This window comes from Pristiophorus japonicus, chromosome 20 (assembly GCF_044704955.1).
Source record: "Pristiophorus japonicus isolate sPriJap1 chromosome 20, sPriJap1.hap1, whole genome shotgun sequence".
Taxonomy (NCBI): domain Eukaryota; kingdom Metazoa; phylum Chordata; class Chondrichthyes; family Pristiophoridae; genus Pristiophorus; species Pristiophorus japonicus.
The window spans coordinates 65164231-65186693 of record NC_091996.1 but is presented as its reverse complement, the minus strand read 5'-3'; the positions used below and the strand labels follow the sequence as shown (position 1 = coordinate 65186693).

The 22463-nt window shown below is 49.8% G+C and overlaps 1 protein-coding gene across 4 annotated transcripts in view; it reads left to right on the top strand.

The window, feature by feature from the left end:
• Window positions 1-11751, top strand: part of ddr2l (discoidin domain receptor family, member 2, like) — a 77912-nt gene extending 66161 nt beyond the window's left edge. For 3 of the 4 annotated variants that reach the window (XM_070862906.1, XM_070862907.1, XM_070862908.1), the window contains 6 exons: window positions 4421-4665; window positions 6173-6297; window positions 6707-6904; window positions 8961-9195; window positions 9903-10052; window positions 10635-11751. In XM_070862906.1, coding sequence (XP_070719007.1) covers window positions 4421-4665; window positions 6173-6297; window positions 6707-6904; window positions 8961-9195; window positions 9903-10052; window positions 10635-10775 — 1094 coding nt within the window. In that variant the 3' untranslated portion in view covers window positions 10776-11751. The remainder of the gene's footprint in view (window positions 1-4420; window positions 4666-6172; window positions 6298-6706; window positions 6905-8960; window positions 9196-9902; window positions 10053-10634) is intronic. The other variant, XM_070862909.1, reaches the window with a different exon arrangement.
• The last annotated feature ends 10712 nt before the right edge of the window (window positions 11752-22463 follow it).

Genomic DNA, 22463 nt, shown 5'->3' with positions numbered 1-22463 from the left:
CCTGATAATAAAGTTTGGGATAAAGACAGTTGAGAGAAATGATCTTAGCTCTAAAAATCAAGAACTAGAATCAGTTTGGGTGGAGCTAAGAAATAGCAAGGGGCAGAAAACATTGGTGGGAATTGTTTATAGGCCCCCAAACTAGTTGTAATGTAGGGCAGAGTATAAATCAGGGAATTAAAGGTGCATGCAACAGGGGTAATACAGCAATCATGGGGGACTTTAATCTACATATAGATTGGGCAAACCAAATTTGCAGTTCTCCCCAATGGCCTGGCCAATATTTATCCTTCAACCAACATCACTAAAAACAGATTATCTGGTCATAAGAACATAATAGGAGCAAGGGTAGGCCATTCGGCCCCTCGAGCCTGATCCGCTATTCAACAAGATCCTGGCTGATGATCTCCACAACTCCACCTTTCCATATCATCTCCATATCCCTTGATGCGTCCAAATATCCATCAATCTCTCTCTTGAATATACTCATCAACTGAGCATCCACAGCCTTCTGGGGTAGAGAATTCCAAAGATTCACAACCCTCTGAGAGAAGAAATTTCTCCTCCATCTCAGTCCTAAATAACCAACCCCTTATCCTGAGACTATGCACCCTTCTTCTAGACTCTCCAGCCAGGGAAACAGCTCCTCAGCAACTGCCCTGTCAAGCCCTCTAATTTTATATGGTTTAATATAATCACCTGTTTCCCACATTACAACAGTGGCTGCACTCCAAAAGTACTCCATTGGCTGTAAAGCACTTTGAGATGTCTGGTGGTCCTGAAAGGCGCTATATAAATGCAAGTCTTTCTTTCTCATTCTTCTAATCTCCAGTCATTATCTCACTGCTGTTTGTGGGACCTTGCTGTGCGCATATTAGCTGCCACATTTCCTACATTACAACAGCGACTACACTTCAAAAGTACTTCATTGGCTGTAAAGCACTTTGGTGACATCCTGAGGTTGTGAAAGGTGCTATATAAGTGCAATTTCTCTCTTTCTCCCCCTCTCTCTTTTTCTCTCTCTTTCTGCTGTAGACTGTAGAAGAATAAGGGAGTAGAGATGCTCCATGGATCCTGGGAAAGAGTAGGAGACAGTGCAGTGAATTCTGATTTCAACATGGTGAGAAAGCAGCGAGAGATAGACTTTGTTGGAGCTTGGCAGGAACAAGAGAGAAAGGTTCAGAGGACACTGACTATAGCAGAACGTCGGCTAAGGCCTGGTAGAAACCCCGTTTACTCACATAATGGGAAAAGTGGGAGAATTCCCGAGGAAGTTAACCCCCAAGGTCTAGCGTCTGTCACTCTGCCACATCTCGAGGACAAGGAATTCTCTGCAGAGGCTCTGAGAGTACCAGTTATTTAGAGAAGGTTTCCTGTTCATTATCCAGGGCACACCGTCAGAATCACCCAGAGATCAGGGGAAGTGTAAACATTCTTCATGGTGAGTGAGTTACTCATCCATCACGAGATTCAGAAGCCAAAAATATCTGGAATAAAAAGACCTACAATGTAACATTGTCAAAGGGAGGATAAACCCAGCAAACTACAGGCCAGTCAGTTTAACCTTGGTAGTGGGGGAGCTTTTAGAAATGATAATCGGGGACAAAATTAACAGTGGCTTGGACAATTGTGAATTAATTAAGGAAAGCCAGCACGGATTTGTTAAAGGCAAATCGTGTTTAACTAAATTGATTAAGTTTTTCGATGAGGTAACAGAGAGGGTTGATGAGCGCAATGCGGTTGATGTGATATACATGGACTTCCAAAAGGCACACGATTAAGTGTCACGTAATAGGACTGCCAGCAAAGTTGAAGCCCATGGAATAAAAGAGACAACAGCGTGGATATGAAATTGGCTCAGTGACAGGAAACAGAGAGTAGTGGTGAACAGTTGTTTTCGGACAGGAGGAAAGTATACAGTGGTGTTCCCCAGGGATCGGTACTAGGATCACTGCTTTTCTTGATCTATATTAATGTCATAGACTTGGGTGTACAGGGCACAATTTCAAAATTTGCAGATGACACAAAACTTGGAAATATAGTAAACAGTGAGGAGGAGTGATAGACTTCAAGAAAACATAGACAGACTGGTGGAATGGGCAGACATGTGGCAGATGAAATTTAACTCAGAGAAGTGCTAAGTGATACAATTTTGCAGGAAGAACGAGAAGAGGTAATATAAACTAAAGGGTTCAATTCTAAAGGGGTTGCACAGACAGAGGGACCTAGGGGTATATATGCACAAATGTATTGAAGGTGGCAGGGCAGGTTGAGAAAGCATTTAAAAAAAAACCATACAAAATCCTGGGCTTAATAAATAGAGACATAAGAGTACAAAAGCAAGGAAGTTATGATGAGCCTTTATAAAGCACTGGTTCGGCCTCAACTGGAGTATTGTGTCCAATTCTGGGCACTGCACTTTGGGAAGGATGTGAAGGCCTTAGAGAGGGTGCAGAAAAGATTTACAAGAATGGTTCCAGGAATGAGGGACTTCAGTTACATGGATAGACTGGAGAAGCTGGGGTTGTTCTCCTTGGAGCAGAGAAGGTCGAGAGGAGATTTAATAGAGGTGTTCAAAATCATGAGGGGTCTGGACAGAGTAGATAGAGAGACCCTTTGGCAGAAGGGTTGAGAACCTGAGGACACAGATTTAAGATGATTGGCAGAAGAACCAAAGGTGACAGGAGGAAAAACCTTTTAACGCAGCATGTGGTTAGGATCTAGAATTCACTGCCTGAAAGGGTGGTGGAAGCAGATTCAATCGTGGCTTTCAAAAGGGAATTGGATAAGTACCTGAAGGAAAAATATTTGCAGAGCTATGGGAAAAGAGAAGGGGAGTGGGACTAACTGAAATGCTCTTGCAGAGAGCCGGCATGTGCTTGTTGGGCCGAATGGCGGCCTCCTGTGCTGTAACGATTCTATGGTAGTTGATGGTTGGGCTTGTGAGTGAAAAACTGCATCTTCCTAGGAAGATAGTGCCATTAACTGTAACAGTGACCCTTGTATACAGCAAGTCAGCTGCAAAGTTGGTTATCATTTGTTGATGCAGGATTGCTGGAATGGGTTAGACTCCTGAGTGCCCAATATGTTTTGCCCAAGATCAGAGATTAGAAAAGGCCATTCAACACATCATAACCCATCCCTCTGGTATCCTAACTCTCCCATTATAACCCATCCCTCTGGTACCCTAACTCTCCCATCACATCCCATCCCTCTGGTATCCTAACTCTCCCATTATAACCCATCCCTCTGGTACCCTAACTCTCCCATCACAACCAATCCCTCTGATACCCTAACTCTCCCATTATAACCCATCCCTCTGATACCCTAACTCTCCCATCACAACCCATCCCTCTGGTACCCGAACTCTCCCATTATAACCCATCTCTCTGGTACCCTAGCTCTCCCATCACAACCCATCCTCTGATACCCTAACTCTCCCATTATAACCCATCCCTCTGATACCCTAACTCTCCCATCACAACCCATCCCTCTGGTACCCTAACTCTCCCATTATAATCCATCCCTCTGATACCCTAACTCTCCCATCACAACCCATCCCTCTGGTACCCGAACTCTCCCATTATAACCCATCTCTCTGGTACCCTAACTCTCCCATTATAACCCATCCCTCTGATACCCTAACTCTCCCATCACAACCCATCCCTCTGGTACCCGAACTCTCCCATTATAACCCATCTCTCTGGTACCTTAACTCTCCCATTATAACCCATCCCTCTGATACCCTAACTCTCCCATCACAACCCATCCCTCTGGTACCCGAACTCTCCCATTATAACCCATCTCTCTGGTACCCTAACTCTCCCATTATAACCCATCCCTCTGATATCCTAACTCTCCCATCACAACCCATCCCTCTGGTACCTGAACTCTCCCATCACAACCCATCCCTCTGGTACCTGAACTCTCCCATTATAACCTATCCCTCTGGTACCCGAACTCTCCCATTATAACCTATCCCTCTGGTACCTGAACTCTCCCATTATAATCCATCCCTCTGGTACCTGAACTCTCCCATTATAACCCATCCCTCTGGTATCCTAACTCTCCCATTATAACCCATCCCTCTGGTACCCTAACTCTCCCATTATAACCTATCCCTCTGGTACCTGAACTCTCCCATTATAATCCATCCCTCTGGTACCTGAACTCTCCCATTATAATCCATCCCTCTGGTACCTGAACTCTCCCATTATAACCCATCCCTCTGGTACCCTAACTCACATTGAGGCCCAAGAATGACTTGGATGAGGAGAGGCTTGGCTATGGTTAACTGGGCTGGGGAAGTATAAGCGAGCCAAGAATGATGGAGGAGGGAGGTGGTGAACTTGTAACTTGGCATGTTTCATCAAAGCCCATCCCTCTGGTACACTAACTCGCCCATGTGTCCTTTTCCCAGCATGCAGCGGGGACTACGCAGAGCCAGATCTAACGAAGGCCACTCCGCACCAAGGTTTCCAGAGCAAGGTTCCGCACTATGCAGAGGCGGATATCGTCAGCCTGCAGGGCGTGACTGGGAACAACACATACGCAGTCCCTGCGCTGACTGTGGACTCCCTCATCAAGATGGAGCTGGCCGTGGGGGAGATCTCCCGACATCAGCTGCACTTCAAGGAGAAGCTGGGGGAGGGGCAGTTCGGAGAGGTGAGTTGCCCAAAGACCTGGTGACCAAGGACCCACAGTGTAACCGTGGCACGTGCCCAGGGCCGGCACGTGCCCAGGGCCAACTCCTGGTCTGAACCAGCAGTTTAAGGGCAGAGGCAAGCGAGTGAGTCACTGGGAGTGGGGGGGGTGAGGATGTGGTGGGGGAGTTAGCGAAGGTGTGTGGGGGGGGGGGGGGGGGGAGTTAGTGAAGGTGTGGGGGGGAGTAAGGGTGGGGGAGTGAGAGGGTGTTGGGGGGAGGGGGAGAGGGTGTTGGGGGGGGGGGGGGATGGTGTTGGGTTGGGGGGGGGGAGAGAGGGTGTTGGGGGGGGGGGAGAGGGTGTTGGGGGGGAGGGTGTTGGGGGGGGGGAGAGGGTTGGTGTGGGGGGGTATGGTGGGAGTGAGGATGTGGAGGGGTGGGGGCGGTTAGTGAGGGTGTCGGTGGGTGTGGGGGAGAGGAGGTGCTGTATGGGTGGGGGGGGAGTGAGGGTGTAGGGGAGGGCAGGGGGATTGAGGGAGTGGGGAGAGGGGTGTGAGGGAGTTAGTGAAGGCGTGGGGGAAGTGATGGTGTGAGGGTTGGTGGGGGGGGTGATTTGTTTGGGGGGTTGGGGGGGGTGAGGGTGTTTGGGGTGTGGGAGGGGTGAGGGTGTTCGGGGGGTGAGGGTGTTCGGGGTGTGGGGGGGGCGGGTGAGGGTGTTTTTCAGTGTGGGGAGGGAGTGAGGGTGTTTGGGGGTTGGGGTGAGGGTGTTTGGGGGTTGGGGTGAGGGTGTTTGAGGGTGGTTGGGGTGAGGGTGTTTGAGGGGGGTTGGGGTGAGGGTGTTCGAGGGTGTTTGGGGGTTGGGGTGAGGGTGTTTTTCGGTGTGGGGAGGGAGTGAGGGTGTTTGGGGGTTGTGGTGAGGGTGTTTGGGGGTTGGGGTGAGGGTGTTTTTCGGTGTGGGGAGGGAGTGAGGGTGTTTGGGGGTTGGGGTGAGGGTGTTTTTCGGTGTGGGGAGGGAGTGAGGGTGTTTGGGGGTTAGGGTGAGGGTGGTTGGGGTGAGGGTGTTTTTCGGTGTGGGGAGGGAGTGAGGGTGTTTGGGGGTTGGGGTGAGGGTGTTTTTCGGTGTGGGGAGGGAGTGAGGGTGTTTGGGGGTTGGGGTGAGGGTGTTTGAGGGTGTTTGAGGGTGTTTGAGGGTGTTTGAGGGTGTTTGAGGGTGTTTGAGGGTGTTTGGGGGTTGGGGTGAGGGTGTTTGGGGGTTGGGGTGAGGGTGTTTGAGGGTTGGGGTGAGGGTGTTTGAGGGTGTTTGGGGGTTGGGGTGAGGGTGTTTGGGGGTTGGGGTGAGGGTGTTTGGGGGTTGGGGTGAGGGTGTTTGGGGGTTGGGGTGAGGGTGTTTGGGGGTTGGGGTGAGGGTGTTTGAGGGTGTTTGAGGGTGTTTGGAGGTTGGGGTGAGGGTGTTTTTCGGTGTGGGGAGGGAGTGAGGGTGCGAGCGGCTGGGAGTGACACTGAGTGACGAAGCCTGTGCTCTCTCTCCAGGTCCACCTGTGCGAGGCGGTGAGTCTGCATGAGTTTCTGCGGCCCGAGTTCCACTTCAACACCGGGCACAAGTCGGTCCTGGTGGCTGTGAAGATGCTGAGGTCGGATGCCACGACAAACGCCAGGTACTTGCTCCAGAGCATTGCCCCCTCCCCATGACCTGTAACGTGTGGGGGTGGGACGGGACACGACGGGGGCCCTGTATCACCAGCCGATCGCTGACTGGGGCTGAGGTACGGATGGAAAGCCCCGGTCTGCGAGCCTGTGGAATGGTCGCAGGTGGAGAAGCTCATGTTCTGGGAGTTCCCCGTGACTCCAGATGTGGTGCGAATGCCTGACTGTGCTGCCATGCGCCCAGCAAGGTTGGCACGAGCTGCCACCCCTGCATCGCCTGTGCCCAGAATGCCCAGGGTAGGGGAGGGGGGCGCTGGCGGGGGGCAGTGCACTGGATGGGGGGGGGGGGGGCCCCTGCCGTATCGGAGGTGCGGCCCTGAACCGCTCCCAGTTAACCCCCCCCCTGTACGTCCCTTCCAGGAACAACTTCCTCAAAGAGGTGAAGATCATGTCGCGGCTGAAACACCCGAACATTATCCGGCTTCTCGGTGTCTGTATCCGCGACGACCCGCTCTGCATGGTCACCGAGTACATGGAGAACGGGGACCTCAACCAGTTCCTGTCCCAGCGGGAGCTGGAGAACCACTTCACCCTCGCAAACAACATCCCCAGCGTCAGGTGAGAGTCAGCACCCGGGGCAGGACACTGCTGCAGGTAACGTGGGGTGGGCGAAGGCACGGCCCTGGAGAGATCCAGAGAAAAAACATGCATTTTATATAGTGCCTTTCACATCCTCGGGACGTCCCAAAGCACTTCACAGCCGAAGAAGCACTTGTTCCCTACATTACAACAGTGACTGTGACAACCATTTTGCGCACAGCAAGCTCCCACAACAGTGATGACCAATTAATCTGTGTTTTATAGTGATGTTAGTTGAGGGTTAAATATTGTCCAGGCTCCTCTTCGAAATAGTGCAGTGGGATCGTTTATGTCCACCCGAGGGGGCAGTTGGGGTCTCGGATTAATGTCTCATCTGAAAGACAGCCTAAATGATGTGCTTAAAAATCTGGAGTGGGACTGGAACCCACCACCTTCTGACTCGGAGGCGAGAGTGCTACCCACTGCGCTGATGAGCTAAGACCAGAAAGCCTGCCTCTGGCCCCCTTGCACTGAGTTGTGATGCTGCAGGGAGTGCATGGAAAGGCACGTATCCAGAGGGTGCGGGGGGGTCGGCGAGAGTGGGAGAGGGTGGCCGAGGTTGGGAAAGGGTGGGTGGGGGGTCAGCGAGGTTGGGGAGGGTCGGCGGGGTTGGGGGAAAGGGAAGGGTCAGCGAGGGTGGGGAAGGGGGAGGGTCGGCGAGGTTTGGGGGGGTCGGTGGGTTTGGAGGAGGGGGTTCAGCGAGGTTGGGGAGGGTCGGTGGTTTTGGGGGAGGGGGCTCAGCGAGTTTGGGGAGGGTCGGTGGGTTTGGGGGAGGGGGCTCAGCGAGTTTGGGGAGGGTTGGTGGGTTTGGGGGAGGGGGCTCAGCGAGTTTGGGGAGGGGGGGGTTCGGTGAGGTTGGGGAAGGTCGGTGGGGGTCAGCGAGGTTGGGGAAGGTCGGTGGGGTTGGGGGCGGGGGGAGTCAGCAAGGGCGGGAGAAAGACGGTGGGGGTCGGGGGAAGGTCTCGGAGGTTGGGAGAGGGTTGGGGGGGCGGTCGGCAAGGTTGGGGAAGGGAGGGGGTCAGCCAGGTTGGGGGAGGGGTTGGCAGGGGTTGGGGAGGGTCTCAGAGGTTGGGACGGTGGGGTTGGCGGGGGTTGGGGAGGGTCTCAGAGGTTGGGACGGTGGGGTTGGCTGGGGGCAGTTGGCAGGGGTTGATGGTGTCACTGGAGCTGACAGTGTTGGGGACCGTACCAGCTCTTGATTCTCTTGACCGTTGCTAACGAGCCGAGCCGAGCAGAGCGCGCCAGCTGAGGCCGGACGCTGTCTCCTTGACAACATGGCGGATCAATGACCATGGGTGTCTGAGGTTAGCGCCGGTTTTCAGTTCCTCGTGCCCTGTGCAAGGCCGGGGGTTCAGTAATACTAGGCTGATGTCGATCAGTGACTCGGGGGTGGAACGTAAAACTCTGTGCCCTGGATATGGTAACTTTGGGAAATCAACATTAAATTGTCTGCGTGGCGGAGACAGGGAGCCACTGGCCCCGAGTTCCCATTTCCAGCCTCCCTTCTGCCAGGGGTTGCTCACTGCATGTCAGTCACTGGATGGTCATTTATTGGCTCCACAGACGGAGTCAGGAAGTTTGTCACTGCCAGTTCCTGCCACGTACTGGCTGGATGCTCAATTCCTTATTGATTTTGGCAGACCCCTTGAAACCTTGTCGCTGACTCCTGGGGGGCTGTGGACCTCCGGTTGAGACTCCCCGCATAATATGCCACATAAGGGCACTAGGGGTATATGACGATATCCTATAATACGCACATAAGGACACCAGGTGTATATGACAATAACCTATAATACCTCTACATACGGGCACTAGGAGTATATGACAATAACCTATAATACACCTCATAAGGGCACTGGGGGTATATGAAGATGTTCTATAATACGCCACATAAGGGCACTAGGAGTATATGACGATATCCTACATAAAACCAACAGTGAGGGTCTACCATCCCCTGGCAGTTCTGTGGTTCTCGGCTGGCTCCATGCCCTGTCGGTGTCTCAGTCCGTTCACGGCCTACTCTTCCCTCCCTCAGCTACCGGTGCCTCCTGCACATGATGACACAGGTCGCCTTGGGCATGAAGTACCTCTCCTCGCTCAACTTTGTGCACCGGGACCTGGCAACGCGCAACTGCCTGGTGGGGAACCGCTCCACCATCAAAATCGCTGACTTCGGCATGAGCCGCAACCTGTACAGTGGTGACTACTACCGGATCCAGGGCCGTGCCGTGCTGCCCATCCGCTGGATGGCCTGGGAGAGCATCCTGCTGGTGAGTGCTGGCTCGGTGATCGGCCGCAACCCACTTACTGTCCTGGATTCACAACCACGACGTGCCTTTATACCGTGCCTTTCCCGTAGGAAAATGTCCCTTCACAGGAGTGTAGTTAAACAGCTAGCCAAAGCCGGAGATGTTTGGACAGGTGACCAAAAGCTTGGTCAAAGAGGTAGATTTAAGGAGGGTAGAGAGGTTTAGGGAGGGAATTCCAGAGCTTAGGGCCGAGGCAGCTGAAGGCAAGGCCGCCAATGGTGGGGCGAAGGGAAGAGGGGGATGAACAACAGGCCAGAATTGGAGGGGCAGAGATTTTAGAGGGTTGTAGGGCTGGAGAAGTTTACAGAAATAGGGAGGGGCCAGGACAGGCCACGGAGGGTTGTGAAAACTAGGATGAGAATCTTAAGTTTGAGGCGTTGCTGGACCGGGAGCCAGTGTAGGTCAGCGAAGGGTAATTGGTGAATGGAACTTGGTGCGAGTTAGGATACGGGTAGCAGAGTTATGGATGAGCTGATGTTTACAGAGGGTGGAAGATGGGAGGCCGGCCAGGAGAGCTGGAGGTATCAAAAACATGAATGAGGGTTTCAGCAGCGTGTATGTGTGTACGTGCGTCGGGAGGTGGGGGGGTGGATGGAGAGGAGGGGGGGGAGGCGGTGGTGCGCTCTCACACAGGTGGGACTGATACTGAGCCCACTGTGTTGTTGCAGGGAAAGTTCACTACAGCCAGCGACGTGTGGGCCTTTGGAGTAACACTGTGGGAGATGTTCACCTTCTGCAAGGAGCAGCCATACTCTCAGCAGTCTGACGAGCAGGTCATCGAGAACACGGGAGAATTCTTCCGGAATCAGGGGCGACAAGTAAGGAAAACTGAGAAGCGGCCCCAGGTTCTGGCCCCACTTTGCGCTTGTCTGTATCTGGAAAACGAACCAACTTGCAATTTTTTCATGTCTTTCATCACCTCAGGGCCTCCCAAAGCACTTTACAGCCAATGAAGTACTTTTGAAATGTGGTCATTGTTGTAATGAAGGAAACGCGGCAGACAATTTGTGCACAGCAAGCTCCCACAAACAGCAATGTGATCATGACCAGATAATTTGTTTTAGTCATGTTAGCTGAGGGATAAATATTGGCCAGGAGAATTCCCCTGCTCCTCTTCAAATAGTGCCATAAGATCGTTTACATCCACCTGAGAGGCAGACGGGGCCTCGGTTTAGTTTAACGACTCAGCCGAAAGACAGCACCTCCAACAGTGAAGCACTCCCTCAGTACTGCACTGGATGCTCGACATTCACCTTCCCCCCACCCCTTGCAGTTGTAACCAGGGCTGGTACTAGTCCAGAGCGGATGCTCTCTGTGTCACGTACTGTGAGACGGAAGCCAGGGATTCTTGGGCGACTATGTATTTCTTACGATTCTGTTGTGTATTCCTCTCTCTACAGATCTATCTGTCGCAGCCAGCTGTGTGTCCGAAACAGATCTTTGATTTAATGCTCAGCTGCTGGAGCAGGGACATCAAGGACCGGCCTGGCTTTGAGCAGATCCACCACTTCCTCCAGCAGCGGTTGGTCAATGCGGCCTAGCGTTGGCACGGTGGGATGGACCTTCGTCTTCTTGCTGATGTGATGGTTGCTGCCGTCGTGCCATGCTTCTGTACGCCAATGAACGACAGCCTCTTCGCCTTACCGCCGTCTCTGGTGCAGGAATGGCCTGTGGTGGCTGCTTGTGCGATGAGCTCATTCTTCAGCACACTTCCATCTCATGCCTCTCTGGTGACATCACTCCCGATCTGATGACATCACTCCCTGGCGATCAGGTTGTCCACTGGCCCGTGATAGGTCCTCTCTGTGGGGACACCCCAAGGGGCCAGGTGTCAGGGAGGGGTCGCCGTTGGAGCCTGTTGGCAAGCACCTGCACAGTGAGGCGGCTTCCAATGTTTTGAGAACGCAGGAGAGGCTGAGGCTGGGAGAGCCTGAAGTAGGCCGAGACTTGAATTCCCAGAGACGTGCACAAGGCCAAAGCTTGAATACACAAGACTACTTTTCTCTATCATTCCCTGTGGCGACTACAAGCACTGCTTCCTTAGTTTTGACATTGCTTCCTCACACTGGAGTTACAGGAACTGAGCTGAACGTTAACAGCTGGGCAGAGACGCCCGTGGGGGTGGCTTGGCTGTGGCCGGTGTCCTATACCTAGGAAGGTAGACAAGACCCTGGTAACTCTCGAGGAGATCTCCATCAGCCTAAAGGAGAGTGTTACTGTGCTGTGGTCACTGTCTTCTACGAACGGTTTGTATGTTAAATGCGATGGACTGCTGTGCAATGAATAGCGAGCCCAGTCCTCCAGGAGCTGGGCGATGTCTGCTGCCTGGTGCTGGACTATCTTCCCGACTGACTCAAGCTTTGCCCAAACATTTGATGCACATTGCATCTGCACTGATGTCACATTCTTTCAGCGCCGGTGGTTTACGGTGAGGGGCTATCACAGGGCCCCTGCGCACACCAGGAATACTCTGGTGTGTGGAAGCTCATGAGGGAGCAGCACAGATAGATTTTTATTATCGGGGTGGGGGGTGGGGAGCTCTCCATTTCATTGAGTCCTGTTCTCCAAAGAGCATCAAAAAGCCTCATACATGGGTGGGAGCAAATACTCCGAGTGTGGGCCTGGTGGAAGCATTCGTTATCGGGGTGGGGAGGGGCTCTGTGTTTGGGAGTGGGGAGGGGGCTCGGTGTTCATTACCGGGGGTGGGGGAGGGGGCTCGGTGTTCGTTACCGGGGGTGGGGAGAGGGCTAAGTGTTTGGGAGTGGGGAGGGGGCTTGGTGTTCATTACCAGGGGTGGGGGAGGGGGCTCGGTGTTCATTACCGGGGGTGGGGAGTAAGGCTCGGTGTTTAGGAGTGGGAAGGGGGCTCAGGGTTCATTACCGGGAGTTAGGTTGAGGGCTCGATGTTCAGTGTAGGGGGAGGGGTTGGGGTTCAGTGTGGGGGGAGGGGTTGGGGTTCAGTGTGGGGGAGGGGTTGAAGTTCATGTGGGGGTTGGGGTTGTGGTTGTGTGGTGGGGGGGTGGGGTTGTGGTTCAGTGTGGTGGGGGGGTGGGGTTCAGTGTGGGGGAGGGGTTTGGGGGGTTGGGGTCAGTGTGGGGAGAGGGGTTGGGTTTTAGTGTGGGGGGAGGGGTTGGGGTTCAGTGTGGGCGGAGGGGTTGGGGTTCAGTGTGGGGGGAGGGGTTGGGGTTCAGTGTGGGGGAGGGGTTGAAGTTCATGTGGGGGTTGGGGTTGTGGTTGTGTGGTGGGGGGGTGGGGTTGTGGTTCAGTGTGGTGGGGGGGTGGGGTTCAGTGTGGGGGAGGGGTTTGGGGGGTTGGGGTCAGTGTGGGGAGAGGGGTTGGGTTTTAGTGTGGGGGGAGGGGTTGGGTTTTAGTGTGGGGGGAGGGGTTGGGTTTTAGTGTGGGGGGAGGGGTTGGGGTTCAGTGCGGGGGGAGGGGTTGGGGTTCAGTGCGGGGGGAGGGGTCGGGGTTCAGTGCGGGGGGAGGGGTCGGGGTTCAGTGCGGGGGGATGGGTCGGGGTTCAGTGTGGGGGGAGGGGTCGGGGTTCAGCATGTGGGGGGGGTGGGGTTGGGGTTCAACATGGGGGAGGGGTTGGGGTTCAGTGTGGGGGAGGGGTTGGGGAACAGTGGGGAAGAGGGGTTGGGTTTCAGCGTGGAGGGTGGAGTTGGGTTTCAGCGTGGGGGGAGAGGTTGGGGTTCAGCATGGGGGGAGGGGTTGGGGTTAGAACATCGGAACATAAGGGATAGGAGCAGGAGTAGGCCCTATGGCCACTTGAGCCTGCTCCACCATTCAATAAGATCATGGCTGGTCTTCGACCTCAACGCCACTTTCCTGCCATATCTCCATAATTCCTTGATTCCCCTAGAGACCAAAAATCTATCGATCTCAGCCTTGAACGACTGAGCATGCACAGCCTCTGGGGCAGAGAATTCCACAGATTCACAACCTTCTGAGTGATTAATTCCTTCTCATCTCAAGTCTTAAATAGCCTGCCCCTTATCCTGAGATGATACCCCCTAATTCTAGACTCTCCATCCAGAGGAAACAACCTCTCAGCATCTACCCTGTAAATCCCTCTCAGAATCTTGTATCTTTCAATGAGATCACCTCTCATTCTTATGTTCTAACCCCAACCCCTCCCTCCGCACTGAACTCCAGAGAGTATCGGCTCAATCTGGGGGGGGTGTTGGGGTTTTGCGGGGCTGGGTGGGCCGAGATTGTAGCCCGGGTTGTGGTTTTGTTGGTTGGGTTGAGGTGAGGTACTGGGGAGGAGTAACGTGATGCTGGGCGAGCATGAGCTCTGGAGAAAGGACCGGAATGAAAGGAGCGTTTATCATTATTGCCTGTGAGAAATAAGCTCACTTTTTCATTGAAATGAATTTGAATGCTTTCTGGATTTTAATCGTCTCTGAATTTCTCTCAGTAATGGGCCTTTTTTAATTCTCCTCTCTTGGACTGGTGTGGGGTTTTGACCCTCCCAAGTCTGGGTGAAACGACACGTGAACACAGGCCCGTCGAGTGTCTGAAGGAGCCGGTGAGTGTGGGTCCAGCTCGTTCAGTTTGAACTGTGGATTGCAGACTTGTGCAGTAATATATCGGCATTGGTGGGGACTATTCCTTCAGAACACTCACTGCCTCTGATCTCTTAAGCGAATCAAATAAAAATTAGTTTTTCTCAAACGCGTGAGGGCAGTGGCTTTGTTCCCCGTTCAGGAATACACGAAGAGGACATCTGAGGTTGCCAACACTCCAAGATTTCCCTGGAGACTCCAGACAGCAAAGAGTAATCTCCAGGATATTGCTGCAAGTAACCCAAGAGAAAAATCATAGGGGAAATAAAAAAATTGTGTTTAAAAATAAATAAATAAATACGTTCTTTAAACATTTTAAAGTTTGCTCGTGGTGCCTGTTGTGCAACGGCCACCACACGTTAAAAAAATCCACGCAAAGGCATCTTCCACCCTTCAGGATGTAGTACATGACCTGGAATATTAGGTCCTTCATTGAAACACCTGTGAACGCATCCTTTTTTGGCGTGGAAGCAAGTCATCCTCGTTTTGAGGGACTGCCTATGAGGATGATGATAAAAATATTGAATATGGGGACAATGTTTGACCGATGGTCAAGAATCATCTAATCGGGTAATGAAGAGTCTATTGGCTGTGTGAAGGTGGAGCACCGTGAGGAGGGGCATGTTGGACGCCCAATAGTAGGAGTGTGTGGGTGGAGTGGGCGGGAGGTCAGGTGACGACACCTCCAGGAATATGTCCAACCAAAATTGCCAACTACTGCGGCCCAGACTGCCTGTAATACTGAGCACACGAAGCACAGGACCAGGTCTGTGGTGTGGTACAGGCACCCGTTGGGGAAAATGGGCATAGACTCGAGGACCCTTGCAGCTCAGAAGGTGGCCATTTGGCCCATTGTGCCTGTGCTGGCTCTTTGAAAAAGCTATCCAATTAGTCCTACACCCGTGCTCTTTCCCAATAGATCTGCAAGTTTTTCTTTTTCAAATCATATTCAATTGGAAGTATAGTTAACAGTGAGGAGGATAGGGATAGACTTCAAGAGGACATAGACAGGCTTGTGTAATGAGAGATGATTAATGAGCAATCTGGTCATGCAAGGCCCCTTGGGGAAGAGTGACCATAATATGATCGAATTCTTCATTAAGATGGAGAGTGACACAGTTAATTCAGAGACTAGGGTCCTGAACTTCAAGAAAGGTAACTTCGATGGTATGAGACGTGAATTGGCTAGGATAGACTGGTGAATGATACTTAAAGGGTTGAAAGTGGATAGGCAATGGCAGACATTTAAAGATCACATGGATAAACTACAACAATTGTACATCCCTGTCTGGCGTAAAAATAAAAAGGGGAAGGTGGCTCAACCGTGGATAACAAGGGAAATTAGAGAGAATGTTAAATCTAAGGAAGAGGCATATAAATTGGCCAGAAAAAGCAACAAACCTGAAGACTAGGAGAAATTTAAAATCCAGCAGAGGTGGACTAAGGGTTTAATTAGGAGGGGGAAAATAGAGTACGAGAGTAAGCTTGCAGTGAACATAAAAACTGATTGCAAAAGCTTCCATAGATATGTGAAGAGAAAAACATTAGTGAAGACTAATGTAGGTCCCTTGCAGTCAGAATCAGGTGAATTCATAATGGGGAACAAGGAAATGGCAGACCAACTGAACAAATACTTTGGTTCTGTCTTCATTAAGGAAGACACGAATAACCTCCCGAAAATACTAGGGGACCGAGGGTCTAGCGAGAAGGAGGAACTGAAGGGAATCCTTATTAGTCAGGAATTTGTGTTAGGGAAATTGATGGGATTGAAGGCCGATAAATCTCCAGGGCCTGATAGTCTGCATCCCAGAATACTTAAGGAAATGGCCCTAGAAATAGTGGATGCATTGGTGGTCATTTTCCAACATTCTATAGACTGCAGATCAGTTCCTATAGATTGGAGGATAGCTAATGTAATCCCACTTTTTAAAAAAGGAGGGAGAGAGAAAACTCGGAATTATAGACCAGTTAGCCTGACATCTGTGGTGGGGAAAATGTTGGAATCAATTATTAAAGATGTAATAGCAGCACATTTGGAAAGCAATGGCAGGATCGGTCCAAGTCAGCATGGATTTATGAAAGGGAAATCATGATTGACAAATCTTCTAGAATTCTTTGAGGATGTAACTAGTAGAGTGGACAAGGGGGAACCAGTGGATGTGGTGTATTTGGACTTTCAAAAGGCTTTTGACAAGGTCCCACACAAGAGATTAGTGTGCAAAATTAAAGCACATGGTATTGGGGGTAATGTATTGACGTAGATAGAGAACCGGTTGGCAGACAGGAAGCAAAGAGTAGGAATGAATGGGTCGTTTTCAGATAGTGACTAGTGGGGTACCACAAGGTTCAGTGCTGGGACCCCACCTATTTACAATATACATTAATGATTTAGATGAAGGAACTGAACGTACTATCTCCAAGTTTGCAGATGACACTAAGCTGGGTGGCAGTGTGAGCTGTGAGGAGGATGCTCAGACGCTGCAGGGTGACTTGGACAGGTTAGGTGAGTGGGTAAATGCATGGCAGATGCAGTATAATATAGATAAATGTGAGTAGGAAGGCAGAATATTATCTGAATGGTGACAGATTAGGAAAAGGGGAGATGCAACGAGACCTGGGTGTCATGGTACATCAGTTATTGAAAGTTGGCATACAGGTACAGCAGGCGGTGAAGAAGGCAAATGGCATGTTGGCCTTCATAGCGAGAGGATTTGAGTACAGGGGCAGGGAGGTCTTACTGCAGTTGTACAGGGCCTTGGTGAGGCCATACCTTGAATATTTTGTACAGTTTTGGTCTCCTAAATCTGAGAAAGGACTTTCTTGCTATTGAGGGAGTGCAGCAAAGGTTCACCAGACTGATTCCCGGGATGGCAGGACTGACATGAAGAAAGACTGGATCGACTAGGCTTATATTCACTGGAATTTAAAAGACTGAGAGGGGATCTCATAGAAACAAATAAAATTCTGATGGGACGGGACAGCAGGAAGAATGTTCCCAATGTTGGGTAAGTCCAGAACCAGGGGTCACAGTCTAAGGATAAGGGGTAAACCATTTACGACCGAGATGAGGAGAAACTTCTCCACTCAGAGAATTGTGAACCTGTGGAATTCTCTACCACAGAAAGTTGTTGAGGCCAGTTCGTTAGATATATTCAAAAGGGAATTAGTTGTGACCCTTATGGCTAAAGGGATCAAGGGGTATGGAGAGAAAGCAGGAATGGGGTACTGAAGTTGCATGATCAGCCATGATCTTATTGAATGGTGGTGCAGGCTCGAAGGGCCGAATGGCCTACTCCTGCACCTATTTTCTATGTTTCTATGTTATGGAATGGGCAGACACGTGGCAGATGAAATTTAACGCAGAAAAGTACAAAGTGATACATTTTAGTAGGAAGAACGAGGAGAGGCAATATAAACTAACAGGTACAATTCTAAAAGGGATGCAGGAACAGAGAGACTTGAGGGGGTATATGTGCACAAATCGTTGAAGTTGGCAGGTTGCGAAAGCGGTTAAAAAAACATACGGGACTCTGGGCTTTAAAAATATAAGCATAGAGACAAAAACAAAGGAGTTAGGATGAACCTTTTATAGAACACTGGTTAGGCCTCAATTGGAGTATTCTGTCCAATCCTGGGCACTACACTTTAGGAAGAATGTGAAGGCCTTAGAGAGGGTTCTCCAATATTCAATTGGAGAAAATTTCTGCTCATCCAGAACTGGATGTTGGACAAGCAGTCTGACAATTTAGAGACTGGAGGGGTCGAGAGAAGTGGTATTCATAGAATCATAGAAATTTACAGCACGGAAGGAGGCCATTTCGGCCCATTGTGCCTGCGCAGACCAACCAAGAGCTATCCGGCCTAATTCCACTTTCCAGCTCTTGGTCCACAGCCCTGTAGGTTACGGCACTGCACATCCAGGTATTTTTTAAACGTGAGGCTTTCTGTCTCTGCCACCCTTTCAGGCAGTGAGTTCCAGGCCCCCACCACCCTCTGGGTAAAGAAATATCTCCTCAAATACCTCCCCCCAATTACTTTATATCTATGTGCCCTGGTTGTTGACCCCTCTGCCAAGGGAAACAGGTCCTTCCTATCCACTCTATCCAGGCCCCTCATAATTTTATACACCTCAATCAGGCCTCCCCTCAGCCTCCTCTGTTCCAAAGAAAACAGACCCAGCATCTCCAATCTTTCCTCATAGCTAAAATTCTCCAGTCCAGGTAACATTCTTGTAAATCTCCTCTGCACCCTTTCCAGTGCAATCACATCTTTCCTGTAATGTGGTGACCAGAACTGCACCCAGTACTCCAACTGCGGCCTAACCAGTGTTTTATACAGTTCAAGCATAACGTCCTTGCTCTTGTATTCCATGCCTCGACTAATAAAGACAAGTATTCCATATGCCTTCTTAACCACCTTATCAACCTGGCCTGCTACCTTCAGGGATCTGTGCACCTGCAATCCAAGCTCCCTTTGTTCCTGTACACTTTTCAGTGTTGTACCATTGAATGTGTATTCCCTTGCCTTGTTAGACCTCCCAAAATGCATTACCTCACACATATCTGGATTTAATTCCATTTGCCACCGTTCTGCCCACCTGACCAGTTCATTGATATCTTCCTGCAGTTTACAGCTTTCTTCTTCAGTATCAACCACACAGCCTATTTTAGTGTCATCTGCAAACTTCTTAATCATACTCCCAACATTCAATTTTTGAGGTAGAGTCGGGCGTCATCAGCATACATGTGGAAACTGATGCTGTGTTTTTGGATAATGTCGCGAAGGGGCAACATGTAGATGAGAAATAGGAGGGGACCAAGGATAGATCCTTGGGAGACACCAGAGGTAACGATGTGGGGGTGGGAAGAGAAGTCATTGCAGGTGATTCTCTGGCTACGGTTAGATCGGTGAGAATGGAACCAGGCAAGTGCAGTCCCACCCAGCTGGACGACGTTGGAGAGGCATTGGAGAAAGATAGAGTGGTCAACCGTGTCAAAGGCTGCAGATAAGTAAAGAAGGACGAGGTGGGACAGTTTGCCTTCGTCAGTCAAAAAAGGATGTCATTTGTGACTTTGATGAAAGCTGTTTTGGCACGGATTTGGGAGACGACAACACGTTCAACGACTTTGGAGAGGAAAGGGAGGTTGGAGATAGGGCGGTAGTTTGCAAGGACAGAAGGGTCGTGGGTTGGTTTTCTGAGGAGAGAGGTGATGACAGCAGATCTGAGGGAGAGGGGGTAGTACCTGATCGGAGAGAACTGTTACCAATGTCAGCTACCATGGGAGCCAGAAAAGGAAGTTACGGAACCAACCAGAGGGCAGGTTATCTTAGATCTGGTCCTGTGTAATGAGACAGGATTAATAAACAATCTCCTAGTAAAGGATCCCCTTGGAATGAGTGATCATAGCATGATCAAATTTCAAATTCAGATGGAGGGTGAGAAAGTTGGATCTCTAACCAGCGTACTAAGCTTAAATAAAGGAGACTATGAAGATATAAGGGCTGAGTTGGCTTAAGTGGACTAGGAAAATAGATTAAAGTGTAGGATAGTTGATAAACAGTGGTGTACATTTAAGGATATATTTCACAACTCTCAAGAAAAATATATTCCAGCGAGGAGGCAAGAGCATAAGAGAAAAGATAGCCATCCGTGGCTAACTAAAGGAAATAAAGGATGGTATCCAATTAAAAATAAGGACGTACAATGTGGCCAAAACTAGTGGGAGGACAAAAGATTGGGAAGTGCTTAAAAGCCAACAGAGAATGACTTTAAAAAAATGATTAAGAAAGGGAAGATAGACTATGAAAGTAAACTAGCACAAAATATACAAACAGATAGCAAGAGTTTCTATGGGTATATAAAAAAGAAAAGAGTGGCTAGAGTAAATGTTGGTCCCTTAGAGGACGAGACCGGGGAATTAGTAATGGGGAACATGGAGATGGCAGAAACTCTGAACAAATATTTTGTATCAGTCTTTATGGTAAAGGACACTAAAAATATTCCAATGGTGGATAGTCAAGGGGCTATAGGGGGGGAGCAACTTAACACAATCACAATCACTAAGGAGATGGTACTCAGTAAGATAATGGGACTAAACGCGGATAAATCCCCTGGACCTGATGGCTTGCATCCTCGGGGCTTAAGAGAAGTAGCGGCAGGGATAGTGGATGCATTGATTGTAATTTACCAAAATTCCCTGGAATCTGGGGAGGTCCCAGCAGATTGGAAAACTGCAAATGTGACGCCCCTATTTAAAAAAGGAGGCAGACAAAAAGCAGGAAACTATAGACCAGTTAGCCTAACATCTGTGGTTGGGAAAATGTTGGAGTCCATTATTAAAGAAGCAGTAGCAGGACATTTGGAAAACCAAAATTCGGTCAGGCAGAGTCAGCATGGATTTATGAAGGGGAAGTCATGTTTGACAAATTTGCGGGAATTCTTTGAGGATGTAACGAACAGGGTGGATAAAGGGGAACCAGTGGATGTGGTGTATTTGGACTTCCAGAAGGCATTTGACAAGGTGCCACACAAAAGGTTACTGCACAAGATAAAAGTTCACTTTTTTCTGTTCGTTAGCCAATCCTCTATCCATGCTAATATATTACCCCCAGCCCTGAGAGTAGGGATTCATTCTCGGATTGGCAATCAGTAACCAGTGGGGTGCTGCAGGGATCAGTGCTGGGACCCCAACTATTTGTAATATATTAACGACTTGGAGGAAGGGGCTGAGTGTAACGTAGCCAAGTTTGCCGACAATACAAAGATGGGAGGAAAAACAATGTGTAAGGAGGACACACAAAATCTGCAAAAGGACATAGGCTAAGTGAGTGGGCAAAAATTTGGCAGATGGCGTACAGGCAACACTCGATTATCCGAACACGGATCTAACAGAGAACCCACTGCAACGGCACTTTTAAAAACTTGCACACGTGAATACCAGCTGCGTAATGAGGGTTGTCACTTCGTCCCCAGTCAGGAACAGATGAAAAACAAAACATATACTGCAGTCGGTTCTGGTTTCTTACAGGGAGGTTAAATCGTTGGGGGGGATCCTTGGGATAGATGAAGTTCCGATACACATAGTATACGTGTACAGCTGCACCGAGATGGACATTTTGCTGTTTTTCTAATCTCAGCACCAAATAACAAGCTGATCCCAACTGCAACAGAAAGCAACGCAAAGCTCCTGTCCAAACTACTCATTTTTGGTCTTTAACGCGCTCTTATACACAACCTTTAAATCCACCCCATACATAGTCCTGCACTGAGCACTTTCTGCACCGTCCGCTGTTTGCACGAAAGTGCTAACATCAGTGAGTAACTGCAGCCCTGGGTGCAATTAATTATTTATTGAATGTTCTCACTCCAGAGAGTTTCCGCTTCCAACACAATAGGGTTCACCGTGTCCTTGCCTGCGGTTTTACCTTTCTCGCCACGTGAAAGACCGCGGATCAAATTTGGGACCCAAACATTCTCGCCAAGTACTGAACAGTCAAATTACAGGGGCATTTAAAAATAAAACATAACTAACACAGACAATATGAATCCATTGTCATTTATTTTATTACCTACAGGCTATGATAACACGAACTAAGTCTTCGTGGTTGGTTCTATCATCTTCAAATTTCAGCTCTGAGACGGGCACTTGCCCTAGCAGCAAAATTGTTTACCTGGAATAACCTGATCCCCGAGGGACCCGGATAATCGCGAATTGCCTGTATAATGTTGGAAAGTGTGAGGTCATGCATTTTGGTAGAAAAAAATCAAAGAACAAGTTATTATTTAAATGGAGAAAGATTGCAAAGTGCTGCAGTACAGCGGGACCTGGGAGTACTTGTGCATGAAACACAAAAGGTTTTAAGCATGTACAGCAAGTGATCAGAAAGGCCAATGGAATCTTGGCTTTTATTGTAAAGGGGATGGAGTATAAAAGCAGGGAAGTCTTGCTACAGTTGTACAGGGTATTGGTGAGGCCACACCTGGAATACTGCGTGCAATTTTGGTTTCCATATTTATGAAAGGATATACTTGCTTTGGAGGCAGTTCAGAGAAGGTTCACAAGGTTGATTCCAGAGATGAGGGGGTGACTTATGAGGAAAGGTTGAGTAGGTTGGGTCTCTACTCATTGGAATTCAGAAGAATGAGAGGTGATCTTATCGAAACATATAAGATTATGAGGGGGCTTGACAAGGTGGATGCAGAGAGGATGTTTCCACTGATAGGGGAGAACTAGAGGGCATAATCTTAGAATAAGGGGCCACCCATTTAAAACTGAGATGAGGAGAAATTTCTTCTCTCAGAGGTTTGTGGATCTGTGGAATTTGCTGCCTCAGAGAGCTGTGGAAGCTGGGATATTGAATAAATTTAAGACTGAAACAGACAGTTTCTTAAACGATAAGGGAATAAGGGGTTATGGAGAGTGGGCGGGGCGGTGGACCTGAGTCCATGATCAGATCAGCCATGATCGTATTAAATGGCGGAGCAGGCTCGAGGGGCCGTATGGCCTACTCCTGCTCCTATTTCTTATGTTCTTATGGGTGGTCAGCAGTTTGGTGGGAATTGGCTCAAGGGAGTGGGAAGTGGGTCTCATGGACAGCATGAGCTCAGAAAGATCATGAGGGGAGATCGGTGAGAAACTGGAGAGAGATGAGAGTTCAGGGC